The sequence below is a fragment of the Cotesia glomerata genome, linkage group LG9 (assembly GCF_020080835.1).
Source record: "Cotesia glomerata isolate CgM1 linkage group LG9, MPM_Cglom_v2.3, whole genome shotgun sequence".
Classification (NCBI taxonomy): domain Eukaryota; kingdom Metazoa; phylum Arthropoda; class Insecta; order Hymenoptera; family Braconidae; genus Cotesia; species Cotesia glomerata.
In genome coordinates, this window is record NC_058166.1 from 14,363,891 (window position 1) to 14,387,505 (window position 23,615).

A 23,615-nucleotide genomic window follows, 5' to 3' on the forward strand; every position below is an offset into this window, starting at 1 on the left:
ATGATAAACTGCATCTAATTATAGAAAATAATTCTTAAAAAAATGAATTAAACATTAAATTTCATGACTGAATAATTCAATATTAAAATTACATTACAATTTTAAAGTCTGTAAAATAGAAATTAAATCGAAGACTACCATAAAAAATAAATGAAGACTCTTCAAATTATTGGTATTAACATAAGGCAAAGTACCCAGTACTTGAACACTTATAAAAATGGGACCAGTACTTGAACAGACTTTTCGAATTGTTATTACAAAATCCGTAAATTTATTATGCAAAATATGCGCATATTATAAGTATTCAATGATACAGTAATTGATTTCTGTAAATTTTTTTTAATTATAAATCAAAACAATTATATTTTTATTAATTTAAAAGTTGACATGTCGAGAATCGCCGATAGATGTTATTTTTTTCATGAAAAAGGTACTAAATCGTAAACCGAACAATCAGTAAAAAAAAACGGTATTTCATCATTTTAAGTAAAAATAATTGTACCATCTAATGAAATAGTCTTTTCTTAATTACATATATTTCTTGCAAAGACATAAACTATAAATTTTATATTAAATTTTAGCGTTCAACTATACCTCCAAATTTTCAAAGCGGTACCCAGAACTTGAACAGGCTGAGGCCGTATAATTTTAACAGCACTCTAATCTCTAATAGGTTTATGGACTAGTGATCAGCATTGTGATTCGTATTAATTACTGCAATTTAGATAAGTTTTATAACTAAAAATTAGTGTAGTTAAAAATTATTGAACGTTCTAAATTGATTTTTTTCTATTTATTATTGAAAATTTGCTTTGTCATTCATAAAAAATGTAATTAAAAAATTAAATACAAATATTTCTCATTTTTAAATGAACATATTAAATATTCACAGTATTATTTTTAATATTATTCAATAATATGTTATATTTCTTTTGATATTTTAATAAAACGTTGAAAATTTTTACTGTGCCTATTGCCATATATTTTATTAGCTCAACTACCGTTCCCGTAATGTTCAACTACTACTCCTTTCATAGTCTATCTTAAAAATGTTGCCAAAATATAAATATTCAATTATCTGTGTTATTTTGAATTTCAATCAATTCAAAATTTTTTATATTTTCATGAAATTCACTTATTTGAACTAATAATTACATCTTTATATATTAAAAGTAGGGTCAAATACGTTTTACTTTGAAACCTGTTCAACTATTGGGTACTTTACCTTACTTTTATTTTAGTAAAAATAATTTCAATAATTTAATAATTATGTAAAAATAATAAATAATTAAAAATGATTTAATTTTAGAAAATATTGGTTAACCATAAAATACAATTTTTATGTTACTATTGTTAATTAAAGTTGTTGAAGAAGTACATGCTCCTTACAATAGGTAAATTTTTTTTTCCGAACTAGCAATGTTAATTAAAAAATATGAATGGTAAAAAAATAGAATTTAAAAGAATAAACATTACAAAATTATAGTTATTAAACTATGAGAAATCTTTCTCCGACTTCTGCCTGCGTATCCACAGTTACTCAGCTACAACAAAAAAAAAAACAGAGTTATTAGTATGAATTAAAATTGATAGTTTAATACAGCAATTCAGAAGATAAAATAAAATAATTACCATAATTTACAGAATCAGCAACTAAGAATGTTCCAACAGCTTTCAAAGTCGCAAATTTTTTGAATAAAATCAATGCTAAAGAAGGGTTTGACTTCTCCATAACTTTAAATCCCGGAGTCTTCATAACATCCTCAACATTACAAACAATGAATTCAGTAACGTGTTTTGAAAGCTGAGGAACATTGTGTCTTTCAGCTAACGAAAGGACTTGAATTGCATTGTCGACTTTCAATTGTTTTAACAGAGATTTTGCACACAAATCTTTGAGAGAATCCAACAGATATTCATCAGCTGCTTTCAGCAAGTCTTCAACTACAAAATCAATATCGGAAACTTGATCTGTATAGATGAATTCTAAAAGGCTTTCAAATATCTTAGGTTCAATGTCTGTCAGCGTTAACATCTCTCCCGTATTATTTTCCTCTTCTGTCGCTAGAGTAAATAGCTTGAAGAACATTTCGCTGCGTGCCATCAGTATGGTCTTATGGGCTTGAAAAACCTCATCTCCGACCTTCATAACGACGTCGCAGCCTTCTTTTCTTTCTAGCAGTCTCTGGTAATCTGCAACCACATGCGATGGTGGTTTCTCCAAAGTGATGCTGGTTGAGTAATTAGTGGGATCACCATAGATCGTCAGTTCTATGCCTATCGTCAGCAAATCACTTGGAAGAAGGTCACCTTTCTTCTCTTCCAGGTCCTCTTTCTTCACAAACTCAGCATGAACATAACTGTCATTGCCATTTTCGAACCATTTTCTGAATTCAGTGACATTTACGCGTTCATTTTTATTATTTATAATAAACAAATGATACATAGCCTTCACGTCAAATCTTCGTCCATAATGCACAGAATTCGCGTTCAATTTTTTTGCCAAAGTACAATGTAAAGATAATGCAATCCAAGACTTGTCTTCAGATTGTTCATTCTCGGAATTAAGTCTTAGATTCCATTTAATTTCTTCATCACCAGTCCCTGTTGCAAACTTTGGTGAGTCCAAGTTAAGTTTGTACTCAACATTACCACCAGTTGTCTCAATGTACGAACTGACATCGTTTATTCTCCATTCATAAGTGATCACCTGTTTTTTTATGAACGTGTAACTCTTAACAAGCCTCATTTTTTAATAACTTTATTTTTTATTGCTTAAATATCAACAGTCCTTAGATAAAATTTTTAGGTTATTTTGTTAAGCGTTGACTTATGTCATGAATGTTCAATTTTTTTTGTTATGTTTTTGTTTACTACTTATGTATTTGATTAATTTTGAATAATTTAACTACAAATTTGCAGTATCAATCACAATTCGTTAACTAATTTGATATTAATAACGTGTACGTATTCTACATAATAAGAGATAAATACAAATGATTTTTTTTTTCACGATAGTAAGTGGCTAACCGTGGCAGAGAAAAGTGGCGACATCTAGGAAAAAACTTTCGACCTAAAATTTTTAAATTAGTTGACAAAAATCGTTAATGATTATTTATTTTCTTATCATAATTATAAATGATACTGAAGTTAACAGACATTAAACACTTTTTTAGAATTTTATAGCAATTAAATTATTATAAAAAAAAATTAATTAAGAAATTCCACATGTGAAATTTAATAAAAATTAGAAGTGAAAATTTTTAGAAGCATTTTTTTTCTTGTAATTAATTTATCAAAATTTTTAAAATTGACAGCTGAAGGCTAACTTCAGTATTATAATTATAATTTTATTCTAATAATAACTTCGATAAATGAAACACGATTGCTAGGAAAATTAAATTAATAAAATATATTTTTTAAACTAATTTTCTGATAAATTTATTCTTATTAAAACATACAAAAAATTATCATCAATTAATAATTGATCAAGTATGGCTTTCAAATTATTAATTTGTTATTTAAATAAGAATATAATACATTTAAAAAATCTTAAGCTGATATAGATTATAAAATAATAAAGGATAGATAAATATTGAATTTTAAGAAAGTGATTAAGTTTGATGTTTATCAATATAACAGACCTATTGTCATAATAAAAAGTTATAAAAAGTATAAAAAAACAAAATTACATTAAAAAAATAGAATAAACTTGAAATTGTCAACATAGATTGGACCCCATTAAAACGTCTTCGCTGTAACATCATTTATTTATCTAATAAAAAAACAAAGAAAAATATTAATGAAAAACAATAAATTATTACAGAGTATTAAAAAATAAAATTTACCTTCTTCTTGTTTAATAGAATTATTGAGTTTAAGAATACCATTAAATTTAAAAGCTGCAATTTTTTTAATCAGAATAATACCTATTGATGATTTTGATTCATCTATGGCTTGATATTCTGAAGTATTTATAATTTTCTCAGCATTGAGGACAATAAAATCAGAAACGAATTTCAGTAGTTCTAAAATATTGTATTTATTTGCCAAAATAAGTAACCTTGGTGCATTAATAACATTTAAACCTCTGTAAAGAGATTGAACACACAGTTCTTTTAGACCTTGTAACTCATATTTTACAGCAGATTTTAATAAATCTTCAGCATCATTTAAATTCTCAACTCGATCAGAGTAAATGAATTCAAGAATATTACCAAAAGTATTGGAATTAATATCTGGTATTGTAATAATGCCATCGTCTTTATTTTTTGTTTCAATTGCAAGTAATTCAGACAACAGTATCGGACAGCGCGCCTTTAAAATTGTTTTATGAGCTTTAAATGATTTATCTTTCACTTTTAGGACAATATCAGTGTCTTTTTCATTCTTATAAATATTCACTAAGTCATCAATCAATCGACGTGTTGGCTTATTTTTTAAATCGTTTGGAATTGTAGTACTAGGATCAAACACAATCAATTTCACACCAACTACCAATGGATCGTTCGAAATATATTCATCTTTCTTTTCCAACAGCAATTTTTTTAAACAAAATTTCCGAATACCCCGCCCAATACGATTTTTAAAAGTTTTATTCGAACTTAAACGATTTAATTCATAAAAGTTATTTACCAAAATGAAAAATGTACAATTAACATTGATTATTTTATTTGCATTCAATGACCAAAGATAAAGTGACACATAATCTTTATTTTCATTTGAATCTGAATCATTAAAATTCAGTTCAAGTAGCCACTTGTCTTTCATCTTCGACGATGTTGAAAACTCTTCTGAATATAGTTTTTTGTCATCGTCACATGCATGTCCATCGAAATTTGTCAAAAACGAGCTTATTTCATTTATTCTCCATTCAAATATAATCTCGTGCTTATCAACACTTGTATAACCCACTTGTGTCATTTTTAAATTCTTCAATCCTTTTTGCATTGATCAACCAATAAAACGTCGTCCAGTTTGATTCCTACTAAAAAATTCTCTTTTAATCCTGTGTTACAACTTTTAAAAAATTAGTAAACAATATTAATAATACAAATGAAATTCTTTTTTTCCAAGGTTCTATACTCGATACTACTCACTACTATAATATACTTTACCTTTTGTTAGTCACTACTTGTTTTTACAGAGAAATCCGATACTTAAGATAAGAAACAAAGCCTTATATTTTTTCTCTCTAGAGAAGTATTGAATGAAACAGAAGACCAAATGGGATAACTGTAAGCTATAAAACCGAATGCTAATGTTCTGAATGTTCTGAATGAGAATAAGATTTTTTCTTCCTCCATGAATCCATGTAATTTAATTTGACGAGTGGAGCGATCTATATTGAGTATTTAAAAATACGGACTTGGAATTTATTTATTTATTTTTTTTTAAGGACAAATATTTTTAGACTTATTGAGAAATTAAGTAATGATTGTAAAGATCTGATGTCTGAGTGGGAGGAATATAAAGGTAGCGAGAGAATAATGATAATTAAAATAATAGAGAAATTAAAAGGAAAAGTTTGTAAAAATTTTTGTAAATTAATAAAAGAAATAAAAATAATACAAAGAAAATGGGAGATGGATGAATGTGATAAATGTGGTATATAATATAATAATAATGAAGTTGTGAGTGAGTAGATCAGGTGAAAGTTTGGAAAATCCAAAAGTGCACGACTCATAATGTTCATTTAATTATGAAATATAAAAAAAAAAAAAAAACTTAAGTCGTTCAAAATTAATTGCCGAAAAAACAGCTGTAGTAGGAAGGTACTGCACAAGCGCCCCTGGTGGAATAAAATGTACATAATATCTATAGATATAGATATATCACCATCCATGTTAATTTTACATGGATATATATAGATATACAGTCTTGTAGTTTTCGTTTTTTATTAATTGCAATTAAACGACACTGAATTAATTAATCATTCGCATTCAGTGACCTACAATCGTCGATTAGAATTTAAAAAAAAAAAATTTAACTCAAATAATGGATTTTTTCACAAGTTACAGTGTTTTCGGGTTTCACACATGACGGACAGGAAAATTTTTTGACCTATTTTGGTGTTTTTTTCCAATTCTATTGCAGTAAATCAATTTTTAAAAAGTATGAAATTAATCTCCATTAAATTATCTCGACAATAGTATGCAAAATATCTTGATTCCGCGAACTAACAAGGCTATAATAATAAAAATAGCCGCCAAAATGAGGCGAAAAAAATTTTTCGATCGTAAAGCACTCTCTGATGCTTCGCATCATGAGTCGTGCAATATAGTACTTACGCATGCGTCTGAAAGAGTATGAAAAATGTTGAGTGTATGAATAAATCCGAACAAAAACAGTTTCACTGTAAAAAAAGTCGCGCCAAGTTCACGTTCATAAGACTATTAGATAGATAGATAGGCTCCCTCAGGACCATCATCAAATAATACAAAATAATACAAAATAATAAGTACAGTAAATACAAAGTAAATGATAATTAGGAAAAAAAAAAATTTTTTTTTTTCTTTACAAAAAGATACAAAATAAAAAAATTAAAAAATCCAAGTAACCGATATGATTGTTTATGATTTTCGGAAATTAAAAAAAATTTTATTGTAAATTTAAAAATAAACCCCCCCCCCCCTAACCGGTGACGTTAGCCGAGTCGTCTAAGGCGCATGGCCTATAGAGAACTCGGACTAACTTACCGGCCAGGCGTGGGTTCGAATCCCAAGCTGGTCTTAGAAACCAACTTGGTTGATATTCGGCCCTTGCCGCGTAGGTTAAAATTTACACAATCCAAAAAGACCCCAACGTACCACTCCCAACAGTTAAAGTCGGCGATATGACCACAGCAGTTAAAACCGACTCTAAATAATAATTAATAAAAAAAAAAAAAAAAAAAAAAAAAAATTTTAGAACGTATTTAGTGTGCGTGGTTGCAAAATATTTTACTTTTAATGAAATTCGTAAAATCTATTTACTAGGACTTTAAAAAAATTGAAATACACAATGACGCACACCAAGTACGTTCTGAAATTTTTTTTTTAATTTTTAAATTTACAATAACATTTTTTTTAATTTCCGAAAATCATAAACAATCATATCGGTTACTTGGATTTTTTAATTTTTTTATTTTGTATCTTTTTGTAAAGAAAAAAAAAAATTTTTTTTTTCCTAATTATCATTTACTTTGTATTTACTGTACTTATTATTTTGTATTATTTGATGATGGTCCTGAGGGAGCCTATCTATCTATCTAATAGTCTTGTGAACGTGAACTTGGCGCGACTTTTTTTTACAGTGAAACTGTTTTTGTTCGGATTTTAGTATTTTTTGTAATTATAATGAAAAATTACAATTGATAACAACTTAAATCTCGTGTTGACTGCATTTTTTACTGCAAACTATCCCCTTGAAGCTACGGTTTATGTAGATGTAATTCCAGTGCACCCTGACGGCCATAGATGCAAGCTATGAATCACTTTTTTTTACTGTAGTTGCGTGTCTATAGGAAGGATTACTACACATTTTTATTTTATCTAGTCTGTGGCGCTGATATTCCCCATCGAAAAAAAGTCAGGATCGAAATTTCTCGGCTTACTATAGTTTGTGCTGATAAAATTTAATAATTTTAAGTGAATTAAGTGTTATAATTGATTATAATTAATTAATATCAGTAAAATAAAGTATAAATTACTTTTATAATATATCATTTTGGAAAAAGGAGAACCATATAATTAAATAAAATTTTGCAACCTGGAAATACCGTTCTGCTTACAGTAAACACAGTCGGTAGTCTGGCACTCCGTTTACAACGGGATTTTTGAACGGAACTTGGCGCCAGATTCTACCGAATCTGTGGATAAAAATATGTTAAGGGGTTATATGGGTTTCGTGGGTTCAAAAAATCGATTTTTTTTTTTTTGGCTCATTGATTTCTACAACATCTCAAGAATATTGTCCTAAATTTTCAAGTCGATCCGAATAATAGTTTTGGAGATACAACCTTAGGAAGGTGTGCGCTCCAAGTCAGGTATAGAAGGGTCAGCGCGCCTCAGATATAGTGAGCAGCTGCTCGTCTATTGTCTGTCTGTCATTGTTGTATATTACTTTCACTTCCTAAGGAAAACTAGTTTGAAATATTTTATTTGGTGATTACTTCTTGAAGCACGAGGTTCATTTGAGGTTATCTCAAGTTTCTATCATATAATTTATTAAAAACGTGGTATTATTTGTGGTTATCTAGTGTCATTTATGAAGTTGATAAACAATGCATAAAATTTCAAGAAAACAGTTAACCGTTGGAGCTCGTAGAAAAGATAGACCGAGAAAAAGGAGACAGTCCTTTAATCCTAAAGATCCGGAAACTGATGATAGTTCCTTCACGAGCACCTCAGCAAAAAAATTAAAAGGTGATGATAAAGAGCACGTGCCAGAAGAGGATACACTCCAATATTCAATCATAGATTTTGCCTTGGTTTTCTCAACTCTCTCATCGTTTGTGCGGTGTTCTAACATTATTGACGATGAAGATAAAGATCAATTGTGTAATGGTAAAGTACAATTTAAGCAATGTTCGAAATTTGGTCTGGGATATAAAATCGTAGTAGAATGTGAACGATGTGATCCAAAATATATTTTATCTTGTCAAAAAATCGGAAGAATGTATGAACTAAATCGCCGGTTCATTTTTGTTATGAGAATATTGGGCTTAGGGTTCGCCGGATGCAAGAAATTCTGCGGTTTGATGGACATAAGCAGTTCATTTTTAAACCAGTCTACATACGATTTTTATATTGATAAAATACATGAGTGTATTGAGACAGTTACTCAGACTCTATTCTCATCTGCTGCTGAAGAAGAAAAACAATTTACAAATATTGAAAACGATTTACAAGATACGACAGATGTGAGTGTTTCCGGTGACGGTACCTGGAAGAAACGTGGTTTCTCATCACTATATGGTGTGAGTTCACTAATCGGATATTATTCGGGAAAAGTGTTGGATGTGTTGGTGAAATCTTCTTATTGTAAGTTATGTGAAAGCTGGAAAAAAAAATTAGATACTGCAGAATATGAAGAATGGAAAGAAGAACACATTGAAACAAATCAATGCACCGCCAATCACACTGGAGCATCAGGAAACATGGAAGTCTCATCGATTATTGAAATGTTTAAACGCTCGATTGTCAAATATGGACTGAGGTTCGTAAATTATATAGGAGATGGGGACTCAAAAACCTACTCTGGTCTTCTCAAAGCCCAGCCTTACGGTGACGATTTTGTTATCACTAAAAAAGAATGCGTTGGACACGTGCAAAAAAGAATGGGGACCCGTTTGCGTGAGTTAGTAAAGAAAACAACTGAGGAAAAAATAGTAAAAGGTAAAAAAACACAAAAAAAAATTCTTTCTGGCAAAGGTAAACTGACCAGTAAACTAATAGACAAATTAACTGTGTACTATGGTTTGGCGATAAGGAGAAACTGTGAATCAGTAGAAAAAATGAAAGAGGCTATATGGGCTACCTATTATCACTATAGCTCTACAGATACAAAACCTCAGCACGATAACTGCCCAAAAGGTCCAGACTCTTGGTGCGCTTGGCAACGAGCATCAGCTACAAATACTCTTTCATCATTTAAACATGAGTATACTCCATTACCAGATGAAGTTTTGATTGCTATGAAACCAATATATGATGATCTCAGTAAGGATGAGCTTCTTGAACGGTGTGTTGGTGGTTTCACACAAAATAACAACGAGAGCTTCAACCAGTTGATCTGGAAAATTATTCCAAAATTACTTCCTGCTGGTTCAAAGATTGTTAATATTGCGGCATTGGTCGCTGCTTGTATCTTCAATGAAGGAACATCAGCTTTATTATTGATTATGCACGGTATGGATTTAAAATTAGGCCGAAACTCCCACGAATATGCCCGAATTTCGGATGAAAACCGTGTATGCGCAGCCGAAAAAAAATCTGCGAGCGAGACTCGCGAAGCCAGAATCCGTCATCGACAGGAGCAAAAGGATGCCCTGGACATTGCAACTGCTGCAGGATCTTTACTTTATGGCCCAGGAATCGACGATTCACTGTAAGTTACAAAAAACATTTTTTTTTCCACTTTTATTGTTACTCAAAACTTTAAACGCGTTTTTCTCGGAACCGTGTTTTCAATGTCGGTTGTCAAATGTTCTCGAAAACTACTCAACCGATCTTGATGAAATTTCACACAGGTGTTCGAGATACAATTTACTCGTGCTTAGACGAAGGATTTTTTTTTTTTCAATTACAACTATTTAAAAAAAAACAAAATGTCAAGCAAATTTGACCGAAATTTTCATTTTTTTGGAAAAATGTCTGCCAAAATTCCAATTTTTACTTTTTTCTTCTTTTCTTCGTTCAAGCACGAGTTTATGGTCTTAACTAAAAAACTTATTTTTGTTTTTTCATTTTAGATGATTTTGTCAGGAGTTATGCTGACAACGCAGACGCACCTTTTTTCCGAGGGGTCACCGGAAATGACGTCACAATGGAGTTTTAATTTTTTTTTTTTTGAAAATTTTAGAAATTATTCTTTAAATATGTATCTATAAGACAGAAAAAAATTTGAATTAAATAAATAATTTTTTACATAGAAAAAAAAATATTGAAAATAGGCCTTTTTTTACCCGACGAAACCCATGTAACCCCTTAACAGGCGAGACCATCTTTTTCTTGCTTTGCTCTCACGGAGTTCAACGGAACTATCTCTGTCGCACTCCCAACAGCAGAGCAATTGCAGTTTCGATTGGTTTCACGAAATGAATGAAATTTTTGAAAAAAACGCTTTGTGGTGAAATAGTTTATTAAATTATCTATTATCTCTAAAAAGGTTTTTTCAAAATTTCCATTCGTTTCGCTAAGCCGATTGAAACTGCAATCACTGGTCTCGGCGTTAAGTATAAACGACCGAAGTGATAACGGAAAGATTAGCGAAGTTTAGTATGCAGTCATAATATAATTAAATAATTGTGGGAGTACTTTTCCACTCTCGAAAATTTTGCGTTAACCACCGCACTCTTTGGGCTATAAAATCCCTTTCCCGGCATTCAAGGGGCTCATGACGTCACGGGACCCCAAGAACAACGCTAAGTGTTAGCAAAGGCTAACACCCTCAAGAGTCAAGGGGCACGAGGCAGATTTTCCTCAGCCTCTGAGATACACACATCTACGGGTTACTACACTTATCATATTTTCCTTAACTTAACGTATCGTATTATTGTAACCGCGGAGTACCATCTTGACATTAATACTTATACACGAACTTAATCTATTGTATCGTTTTACTGATAACTATATTCTACGAGATTGATTAATTATTGTGAAACTTTATTAACTTCATTCGAATATTGTAAAGAGTATAGTTATAACTTGAATAAATTATTAAAATAAAGAAATAGATTGCTACATAATTATAAAAAATCTGCAAAGCAAAATAGAATTCTATTTAAATAGTGAATACCAAAATTAATGTTAAGATAAGAGAAATAAAGATTGAAAAAAAGAGATTATTTTATCAAAAAAAAAAAATAATCTTTGTAAAACATACTCATGTGATACAAATAAAATTTATTTATTATATTTTTAGATTTATTGTTTCAATCTCTCATTTTTTGAAATGGAACTAAATAAAAATAAGAAAAACAATATTAATATGATAATAATTTTAATTTAATTTTTTTTAGCATATTTTGGGTACAAAACAATCAACTACTTTTTTATTATTTTGTAAATAATTTTTTCATAAAATATCATCAACTAATCTTCATTTATATTCGTATTTCTTACATCTTCCATTCTTGCATAAATTACAATAACAATAATTAATAACAATATTATTCATTAAAAAATTAACTAAATATCGTACAAAAATACTGATTCATTGTAAAATATCTCGCTTCATCTCATAGAAAATCCAGCGTTGAAACCACATGAGGAATTTGAACTTTCTTATCTAAAAAAAAAAAACAATTGTAATAAATAAAAATTAAACGATAGTATATTACTCACCTAGGGCTGCAGGACAGTAAGAAATGTCTCAGATCACATGTAATGTAATTGTTCGCCGAGGCGAAGCCGAGGTCAACGAACATGTGATCTGAGGCTTTCTTATTTTCTGCCTAAGATGAGTATACTATTTTTCTCCTCAATAGAGGCGGAAAGCGACATTTTCGTTTAGCGCAGCCGGATGAAAGTTGACGCTTTCCGCCCGGAGGGGAGAAAAATAAAAATATTAAATAAACAAAATAAAGAACTATACTTGTCAGTAGTTAATTTTTTATGAAAAGCCACTGACTTTTCCAACAGAACTAACGTCAAAGAAGGATCGGACCTCTTCATCATCTGATACTCTGGGGTTTTAATAACTTCCTCTGCATAAACAGCGATAAATTCGGCTACATATTCAAACATCGTCTTAATATTATATCGATCGGCCAAAACAAAAAATCTCGCAGCGTTATCAATTCTTAAAAATTTACATAGTGCCTGAGCGCACTTCATCTTGAGCGACTCTAGCAAATACTTATCCGCTAATTCAATTAATTCTTCAGCGATATTATCAAGATTGGTAACTTTGTCAGTATAGATGAATTCTAGCAAGCTGTTAAAGATCTCAGGATTGATATTCGGAATGTTTATTACATTTTCTTTTTTTTCCTTCATATTAGAAATCAACATTGCAGAAAAAACTGAACTTCTTGCCATCAGCACTGTCTTGTGAGCGTCAAATGATCTACCATTTACAATCAGAACAACATCACTCCCGATTTTAGTTTTGAAAAGATCTGCATAATCATCAGCCATACTGAGACATGAATAACTAAGCATTCTAATACCTGAAGGAATTGTAGAAGGAACTAATATGTGATTATCCAATACAGAAATATCTGCACCAATAGCTAATATATCACCAGGCATAATTGTGTTTTTATTTTTCAACAGATATTGTTTTTCAAAAAAACGTTCAAAACCCCAACTTAACCCAGTAGGAGTATAATTTTCATTGAATTTTAATTCATTTACTCGTAGATTAAAAATGTTTAAAATAAATAGTGATACTTCAGCTTGTATTTCTACTGCAATTTTTAATGAGAGGAACAATGATATGTAGTCTTTTAAATCATTCACCTGCGGGTTCGAACATTTTAATTGCAGCTCCCAAATGTCTCCAATCTTAGCTCCTGTCGAAAACTCTGGTGAATAGAGAATTTTATCTCTGACAGCCTTAGAGGAAGATGCGATAAATGAAGACATTTCATTAATTCTCCATATGTAAGTAAGCTTGTGCTTCAAAGATAAAGTATAACCTCTTTCCATTTTTAAATTTGTTGTAAAGGCTTCAATAATAATTATAACCAATTCTTATAAATAGCAATACCTTCTTTAAAATCAATTTCTGACACTATTTTTTGCAATAAACTATTGATAATTGGTTAAATATAAATAATAAACAGCATCAGACACGATGACATTTTTTGTTCTTCTGACTAAGTCAATCTTTAGGAATTTTAGCCATTCAAATTCTTTATTGTTGGTTTAAATAAATTAATATTTAATGTTATAATAACTCTTAAGTACCAACATATATTTATTATAATTTTCGTAACAATATTGTAACTATCAGTTCAATTATCAGTACTTAACTGCAGCAATTTTGACTCAATATTTTTGCTCGAATTCAGTTTACTCATTTTTTGACAAGTAGCGTCATCTGCATAAACTTCCGACGCATATGATTTTATAATGGAAATTAAATTAGCCGACATTTGAAAACTTGGTAGATATTTTTTTATTGAAAAAAAATAATAAAAAAAATTTTATTTTTTAATTTGAGAAACTTAAAGTGTAATTTTTGGAAATCATTTTTGTTGATTCAAAAAATTAAAAATTGTCAAATGTCAGCTAATTTACAAAAATTACTTAAAATTTAAAAAACTGTTACTGTTCTTTAATGCTATAATTTTAATTTTTTTTCACAATATTCTTAAATACATATATTTTAATTTATCTAATAATTAAAATGCCTTTATTATTGATCACCATACACTCGTAATAATTTCAACAAATGATGCATTACTTAAGTAACTTTTTTAACTTCCTGCTACGAAAATTGAAAATTAAAAAAAATCGGGAAGTTATTGGTTTTATCCCGTTTTTCGAAAATCGAATTTTCATCAGATCTCGACGTTTTGAGATCCTACGGTTTTGGTATGCCTCCACTCTGAAAACTTATAGGTTACAGTATGTATTTACTCTGTAAACACTCTATTTTCAGCATGTGTTCACTTTGAAAACGCTCTGTTTTCAACATGTACTCATTTTGGAAACATTCTGTTTTCAACATGTATTCATTATTATAGTTATACTCTGATTTCAGTATGCATCCATTTTGAATAAAATATGGTTTCAATTTATGTTCAATCTGAAAAAACTCTGTTCTCATTATATATCCACTATAGTTCCAGCATAAATCCACTTAGGATACATTTTGGTATCAGAATATATCCACTTTGGTTACAGTCTGGAAACGCGATGGACAAATGTAACAAACACACTCTGGAAACGCTCTGGTATCAGCATGGTTACAGAATAAACCCATTCCCACTCTGTTTCCAGAGTGTTGACAGAATGGAGTCAAATCCGCGAGGGTATCATTTACAACTGTACTCAGGTTCATCTCTACTCACGAATTTTTACATTATCAATTAACCATAAATTTGTGAGTAGAGATGAACGTGAGTACAGTTGTAAATGATTACAAATGTAAGTGAATAGATTCTTTGTGAATAGAGATGTAACTGAATTAAAAATTCAGTGAATAGACTTGAAAATGAATACAATTGAAATTGCGCAAAGTTGTAATTGACTACTGTTGAATTTGAGTAAGGTTGTAACTGATTAAAGTTCTACCTGAAGGCAAATAATATTGAATAAAGTTGAATCAGAGTAAAGATTTAAATGAATAAAGTTGTGACTGAATGAAGATGATTTTGAATAAAAATGTAATTGAGTGCAGATGTCGTTGATGGCTGTGAGTAGAGATTTTATGAGTAGACCTGTAACACAGCCGCAGAATTAAGTAATTTGGAGTAAAGATGTGTAACTGCCTAATTTTCATTTAATCTTAACAAATATATTTGTTAACCATAAAATATAATATTTATATTACTATTGTTAGTTAAAGTAATTGAAGAAGTACATGCTGCTTGTGGTTGCTTTTACTGTGGTTAATATTACTCTGGGAGAAATATAATTAAGATCTGTCTGATAAAAAAAGACTGTATCTGCAAAAAAATAGAATTATTACATAAGATAAATAATAAATAACATAATATTCAAGTATAAAATAAAATATAATCACCATTTTAGGCAGTTGAGTAAAAAAGTACCATCGATTTTTAAAGTTACAAATTTCTTGAAACGAATAATAGCAATTGATGGATTTGACTTTATGAAAGTCTGATACTCTGGAGTATTACAACTTTGTCAGCATTGAATACAATAAAATTCGAAATGTAGTCCAACAATTCCAAAAGATTGTAATCATAAGCAAATTTAAGCAATCTTGGAACGGATTGGCAAGTTAGAGCTTTGTGAATTGATTGCAGACACATTTGTCTAAGTTTTTCAAATTTAAGTTTGTGAGCAGCTTTAAATAAATCATCAGCATTATCATCCAAGTCGTTTTTTTTTTTTTTTTTTATAAGGCCAGATATCTGTAGACTTATTGTTTCGATCTGTCATTTTTTTGAAATAGAACAAAATAAAAATAAGAAAAACAACATTAATATGATGATAATATTAATTTATTTTTTTTTTTACCATATTTTAGGTACAAAACAATCAACTACCTTTCTATTATTTTATAAATAATTTTTCTCACATAATCTCATCGAATAATACTCATTTACATTCGTATTTCTCCTCTTTTCTACTCTTGTATAAATTAAAATAACAATAATTAATAATATTATTATTCATTAAAAAAATTAACTAAATATCGTACAAAAGTATTGATTCATTATAAAATGTCATCAATTAATAATCATTTACATTCGTATTTCTCATGTCTTCCACTCTTGCATAAATTACAATAACAATAATTAATTATAATACTATTCATTAAAAAATTGACTAAATATCGTACAAAAATACTGATTCATTCTTAAATATCTCGCTTCATCTCATCGAAAATCCAGCGTTGAAACCACATAAGGAATTTGAATTTTCTTAACTGGAAAAAAAAAAAAAAAAAAATGTAATAAATAAAAATAAAATAAAATAAAAATATATATAAAAAAAATATACTTGTAAATAGTTAATATCTTAATTTTTTAAGAAAAGCCACTGACTTTTCCAACAGAATTAACGCCAAAGAAGGATCAGACCTCTTCATCATTTGAAACTCTGGAGTTGTCATAACTTCCTCTGCATAAACAGTGATAAATTCTGCTACATATTCAAACATCGTCTCAATATTATATCGATCGGCCAAAACAAACAATCTTGCAGCGTTATCAATTCTCAAAAATTTACATAGTGACTGAGCGCACTTCATCTTGAGCGACGCCAGCGAATAATTATGCGCTAATTCAATTAAATCTTCAGCCTCTTTCCATTTTTAAAATTGTTGTAGACTTTAATAATAATTATAACCAAATTTTATAAATAGCATTATCTTCTTGAAAATAAATTTCTGACACTATTTTAATAAATTATTGATAAATGGTATAATATAAATAATAAACAGCATCAGCTGATTCTTGCACAGCAATGACACTTTTTATTCTTCTGACTAAGTCAATATCTTGAGAAATTTTGGCTCATTCAAAATATTTTTTGATTTCAATAATTTAATATTCAATATTATAATAACACAATTTTTTTTTATGAGTAGCAACATTTATTTATTGTAATTTTTCTACCCAAACTGTCAGTACACAACTGCAATAATTTTTACCATCTTAATATTTTTGCTCGAATCAAGTTTACTCATTTTTTGACAAGTAATGTCCTCTGCATAAAACTCCGACGCATATGATTTCATAATAAAAATTAATTTAGCCGACATCTGAAAATTGTTAGAATCTTGTTGAAAAAAAAATTATTGAAAAAAAATTTGACATGTAAAAAATTTGACGTATAGAAAATTTGAAAAACTTTAAGAGCAATTTTTAAATAGGACTTTTTTATTTATAACTTTTATCGATACAAAAGATAAAAAATTGTCAAATATCTGCTAATTTTAGTATCATTATTATAAATAAAAAACAATTTTTTTTTATTGTTTAAATATAGTCATAATTTACCGATACAAATAAAAAAAATTAATTAAAATTCAGTAGTTTTAATTGTTTTTTCACAGCATAAATACAACCATTTTAATTTATCTAGTAATTAAAATACCTTTACTATTGATATACTATAATAATTTTAATAAATGATGTAATACTTATTAATATAACTAGAATACATTATTTTTTTTATTTTTCTTGAAAAAAAAAATGATATTAATAAAAACTATAAAATCATCAAATAAAATATTAAATACCAAAGTATTAATTAAAAAAATACTAAATATAACAAAACCGTAATTAAAAGACAAATGAAAATTTTTAGAACTATTTCCAGCAAATAGATTGTTATTCAGAAATTTAAAACAAAATTGCTTTTTCAGTTTTTTTGAATTCCCTCTAATGGAGTTTTATTAAATTTAATTTAAAAATATTTATTTGCTGAAAAAAAAACTAAAAATTGTCACGTGCCTGCAAATTTCAGTATTATTAAATATTTATATGCAGGTAATATAAAATGTATATTTTAACTTTTCAGTGTTGGATGAATAAGAAATATTTTACTGTAGTTAATATTACTCTAGGAGAAATGTAATTGAGATCTGTTACAATGAATTCGTTTAACTGACTGTATCTGCAAAAAAAAAAAAAAAGAATCATGACACTAGATAAATAATAAATAACATAATATTCAAGTATAAAAATAAAACATAATCACCATTTTTAACCGCTGAACATCCAAGTACCATCGACTTTCAAACTTACACATTTCTGTAAGAGAATATTAACAATTGATGGGTTTGACTTTATAAAAGTCTGATACTCTGGAGTATCAGTAACTTTATCAGCGTTGGATACAATATAATTAGAAATGAAGTCCAATATTTCCGAAAGATTGTAATTATGAGCAAATTTAAGTAATCTTAGAGCGGATTGGCAAGTTAGAGTTTTGAGAAGCGATTGCAGACACATTTGTCTAAGTTTTTTTAATTCAAGTTTGCTAGCAGCTTTCAATAAATTCTCAGCATTATCATCCAAGTCGTTTACTTCATCAGTATAAATGAACTGAAGGATGATGTCAAAAGTACCAGAGTCCATGTAAAGTATGGTAATTCCAATTTCTATTTCGCTTACATCCTTCAGAGTTGGGAACAGCTTGAATAAATCAGGACAGCGTGCTATCAAAATTGCCCTGTGAGCCTTGAATATTTTGCCATCTACTTTGATAACAACATCAGTATCTTGCTCTTTCTTAAAAAAATCTTTGTAGTCATCAGTTATTCGTTGGCGTTTTGATCCAAATGACAGAGCATTATCAAGAAATGATGAAGTAATGTCAAACAACGTCAGTTCAGCAGCAATAGTCAGCGTGTCGTTGAACATAAGTTTGTTTTTATTTTGCACGAGTTCGTTAGTATATATGGAAATTGCGAAATCGAAATAATCGCTTTGGTTAAAAATTTGATTGCAATCACTACGTTCCTCTTCCTGGTATTCATTATTTAAAATAAATGATGTAAATTGTAGTTTCACTCCAAGATTAAATATACCAACGGGATCTAGCTCAATTATTACAATTCTATCAGTGAATCGTTCGTCGTTTACTGTCATTTTAAGACACCATTTATCGCCGACTGCAGAACCAGTTGTGAATGTAGGCGAATAAAGTATCCTCTGTCTATCAGCACCAATTTCATTATGAAAATTCTCTAAATATGAACTTATGCCGTTGATCCTCCATTCAAAATGACATGTATGTTTAGAAACATTTGTCACTTCGATGTTTTTTACTAGCATTTTTGAATTTGACACTTCCATTAGTAATATTTTTACACACTTTTTATTTATTTCAACACCAAATTATAGGTAGATTTAGGTTATGTTTTTTACCGCTTATCTTTTATATAAATTTTTATTTTATGATTATCAAAGTTATATAGAATAATAGAATTAGAAAACAATAATCAATGCAAGCAGGTGTAATTCTTTTTTTCCAAGTAGAAAATCATTAATCTGAACTATTTTAAATAAATAAAATCCTTACACTGAGACAAGAGACAATCAGTCAACTAAGACTCTGAAGTTGGCTGACATCTAGTGCATCATTTTTTCGGCTGACTTCAGGATCATCTGAAATTGGATCCATTCTTATAATTTAGATGATCCATTCTTATAATTTAGATGAAAAATATGAAAATATACACAATAAGACAAACTATTCGTAACGTGATCCATTCTTATAATTTAGATGAAAAATATGAAAATATACACAATAAGACAAACTATTCGTAACGTGATTGGTCAAATATATCATAAGTATGAAAATATAGATAATTCCATACTAAATTCACACGCGCGCTTGCAGTCTCGATCATTTTTAATTAAAATTTTTTTTAACAAAAAAATTTTTTATGAAAAATTCTTAAAAAAAAATTGCATTTTTTAATTATTAAAATTGCTACAGTTCAATTTTTTTTGCCATAATTTATTTGTTAAAAAAATTCTTAAAACTATTAAATATCTGCTGAATTAATTTCTATTGAAATTAGTAATAATTCAAAATTTTTTGATTTATGAATTTTAACGATACTTTACACTTAATAATTTAAGGGAACTCCTAGCAAAATTTATTAAACATGATGCTGAAGTTAGCTGTCAAATTTTTTTAATTTTTATAGCAAATCAATCATAATAAAAAAATGCTTCTAAAAATTTTTACTTATGTAATTTTTTCATTAAACTTTTTTTTAATAATAATTCAATAATTGCCGTAAAATTCTAAAAAAATTTTAATGTCTGTCAACTTCAGTGTCATAATTAAACGGTAAATTTTACGACTGAATATTTCAATATTAAAATTACATTCCAATTTTTAAGTCATATTAATGAAATGGAAATTGCAACGAAGATCAACATTAAAAATAAATAAAAACTTCAAATTACTGGTAAAAACATTCTTTTAGTTTAGTAAAAATAAATAATTATTTAATCATCATAATACCAAAGTTAGTAGACACTGTTAATTTATTTAGTTCTTTTTTAATTACTAAACTAGAGCTAAATAATATTTTTAAAAAATTGCATTTATAATTTTTCAATTTCTTTACAAATGATATTTTTAAAAAATTATTTTGTAATAATTATTTTAGTACAAAAAATTCTAAAAATTTTTATATAACGGCTAACTTAATTTTTATTTAATCTTAACAAATATTTGTTAACAATAAAATTTAATATTTATATTACTATTGTTAGTTAAAGTTATTGAAGTATATGTTGCTTGCAACCGGGAATTTTTTCAGTAATTATTTCCAAGTGAGGTCAACCTCGTTTTGGGTCATAACTAGGTAAAAAATTAATACTTTAAAATTTTTTCTTGATACTGCTTGTTTTTACGGCGAATTTATGACAAAAAATGTGAACGAAAAAAATAAAGATTTCGACAGGCTTTTTTGTCTTCGAAAGCTGGAAAAAGTTTTGGCTCTCATGCTTTTGGATAAAATTTATATTTTATCTTTTTTTTTTGTGAAAATTTGTTAAAATTGTGATAATCAACTTTTTTTTTTTAATGTTTATTTTTTCTATGTATTTTTCAAAAAAAAAAATCTATCAAGAAAATCAAATAGCAATTTAGTTCAAAAAAATGAAAATGAAAATGGTAGATTCTACTTGTAAATATTTACCATTATTATTTTTAATTAATGGTGTTAATTATGATAATAAATGGTAAAAAAATATAATTAAAAATAATAAACATTTGCTTATTTATTAATTGAAAAAAAAAAAGCCAATCGGCAATATTCATTAGTGGTAACGATGATATATTTTAAGTGAACTTTGAATGATACAATTATAGTTGTCAAATTGTGAAAAAAATTTCTCTGACTTCTGCACGCGTATCCTTAATTACTCAGCTACAAAAAAAGAAAAGAGTTGTTAGTATGAGTTAAAACGGATAGATTATTACAGCACTCCTGTAGAACATAAAATAAAACAATTACCATCTCTTACAGAGTCAGCAACTACAAAAATTCCAGCAGCTTTCAAATCCGCAAATTTCTCGAATAAAATCGACGCTAAAGAAGGGTTTGACTGCTTCATACTTTTAAACTCCGGAGTCTTTATAACGTCCTTAGCATTGCAAACAATAAATTCGGAAACATGTTCTGAAAGCTGAGGAACATTGTATCTTTCAGCTAAAGAAAGGACTCGAATTGCATTGTCGGCTCTTAGTACTTTCAACAAAGATTCAGCACATAAATCTTTGAGCGAATCTAGTAGATATTTGTCAGCGACTTCCAACAACTCTTCAACAACAAGATCAATTTCGGTAACTTGGTCCGTATAGATGAACTCCAAAAAGCTTTTGAATATTTCAGGTTTAATGTCAGTCAACGTTATTATCTCTCTTGTGTTAGTTTTCTCTTCCGTCGCAAGAGTAAACAGCTTGAAAAACATTTCGCTGCGTGCCATCAGAATGGTTCTGTGAGCTTCAAAAGCCTCATCTCCAACCTTTAAAATAACGTCGCAGCCTTCCTTGGTTTCAAACAGTCTCCGATAATCTTCAACAAAATGCGAAGTTGGTTCCTTCAGGGTGATGCTGTTGGAGTATGTCATGGGATTATCACCATAGATCGTAAGTTCTATGCCTATCGTCAGTGAATCATTCGGAAGTAGCTCACGTTTCTTTTCTTCCAGGTCCTCTTTCTTTACAAACTCAGCATGAGTATAACTGTCAGTGCGATTCCTGAACCATTTTCTGAACTCTGTGACATTTACGCGTTCATTCTTATAATTTATGATAAACAAATAATACATAGCTTTCACTTCCCATTCTTGTGCAGCAGAATAGTGTATAGATAACGAGATCCAAGACTTGTCTTCAGCATCTTCATTCTCGGAGTTGAGTTTCAGATGCCATTTTATTTTTTCATTAGCACCTGGCGGAAAATTTGGTGATTCTAAATCAAGTTTGTACTTAACATTATCGCCAGTTTTTTCAATGTACAAACTGATATTGTTTATTCGCCATTCATAAATGATCACGTGTTTTCTCATGCACGTGTAACCCTTAACAAAATTCATTTTTTAATAACTTTTTTATTAATTAATTATTAAATATCAAGAGTCTTCAGATCAAATTTTTAGGTTAAGTTTTTAGATTAAATTTTTAGGTTTTTTGTATTTTTGTTTACTAATTATATATTTGATTAATTTAACTAATTTTACTAAAACAAGCGTTGTCAATCATATTTATGTGCATTAATTTGCTATTTACGAGCTGTATGTATTTTACTTAGTAAAAAAACACAAGTACCGGGCACACGCTTGCAGTGTATTTACCCGTTTTTACCCAACACTGTTACCAACACTATTTTGAGAGCGGCAAATATGAAAATTTATTTATAATCTTATACCCTTACAATATTGACAATATAAAATGGATAAAATAATTAATTATTAAATAAAATTCTTTATTTTATATAAAAATTTTATAATGTTTGTAGCAACATTATTATAAATTTAATATTTAAAATTTTTACATAAGGTAAAAGCCCCAATTATTGACGCTATAAGAGACAAAGTTATGATTTCATTTTTTTTAAGCAATCAAATATAAATATCGATGAATTTTGTTTGTGGTAATGTCTTCAGTAATGTTTTAACTAATCAATTTCTTTTTTTTAAATGATAATCAGTGATATTTACTAATTAATTTTAAATAAATATATGATCTGGATACACCAATTATTGACGGGTTAAAAAACTGATTGATCTAATTATTGACGTACCGTAACCCCAATTATTGACGCCCCTACTGCACATGCGTCGAATCATTTGGTTATATTGTTATTTATCAAAAACTTGATATAAAGTAATCAATATTATTAAAGTTAATTAATAATAATTTCTATTAATGAATAATTATTATGAAAAATATAACAATTTATTTAAAAACTTATTTAACACTAAAACACGCCGAGTTATTTGACAGTTAAGAGCCTTCCCTCACGGTTTTGGAAATGCCGTAAAGATTCGGTATTTATACGATATAAATGCTGTATTTTTACCGTAATACTTCAGTTATTTTAGCCAGTTTTTTTGTCGAATTATTATGAAAAAATTACGAAATAAATTCAGAATATTTATGGCAATACAATAGAAAAGTTACGGTATATTTACAGCATTTAAACCGTAAATATACCGCATATTTACTGTATATCTGCGGCATTATTGCGCAGCAAAAAACCGGAAAAGAAGATCCCTACTTTCTATTACCGGC

At 28.5% G+C, this 23,615-nt stretch overlaps 2 protein-coding genes and 1 long non-coding RNA gene across 6 annotated transcripts; all 3 read right to left on the reverse strand.

The window, feature by feature from the left end:
- Window positions 1-1,509: 1,509 nt before the first annotated feature.
- Window positions 1,510-22,448, reverse strand: LOC123271578 (speckle-type POZ protein-like). The gene is made up of 2 exons (XM_044737947.1): window positions 21,334-22,448; window positions 1,510-1,544 (listed from the first exon to the last, which is right to left on the reverse strand). Exons 1-2 carry the CDS (start codon window positions 22,415-22,417, stop codon window positions 1,537-1,539), a joined length of 1,092 nt encoding a protein of 363 aa, XP_044593882.1. The 5' UTR covers window positions 22,418-22,448; the 3' UTR covers window positions 1,510-1,536.
- LOC123271585 lies at window positions 4,929-5,536 on the reverse strand. The gene is made up of 2 exons (XR_006510914.1): window positions 5,135-5,536; window positions 4,929-4,987 (listed from the first exon to the last, which is right to left on the reverse strand). It is a non-coding gene; the product is annotated as an uncharacterized LOC123271585 (long non-coding RNA).
- Window positions 11,897-19,451, reverse strand: LOC123271577 (speckle-type POZ protein B-like). Of its 4 annotated transcripts, none has more exons than XR_006510913.1 (3): window positions 18,051-19,451; window positions 17,897-17,966; window positions 11,897-11,991 (listed from the first exon to the last, which is right to left on the reverse strand). XR_006510913.1 is itself a non-coding variant. In XM_044737946.1 (2 exons), the coding sequence occupies exon 1, from the start codon at window positions 19,148-19,150 to the stop codon at window positions 18,056-18,058; it is 1,095 nt and encodes a 364-aa protein (XP_044593881.1). In that variant the 5' UTR covers window positions 19,151-19,450; the 3' UTR covers window positions 17,829-17,966; window positions 18,051-18,055. The 4 variants fall into 4 exon arrangements, 1 of the variants encoding a protein (XP_044593881.1); XR_006510912.1 differs by having other exon boundaries at window positions 11,904-11,991; window positions 17,912-17,966; XR_006510911.1 differs by having other exon boundaries at window positions 11,904-11,991; window positions 17,864-17,966; window positions 18,051-19,450.
- Window positions 22,449-23,615: the final 1,167 nt, after the last annotated feature.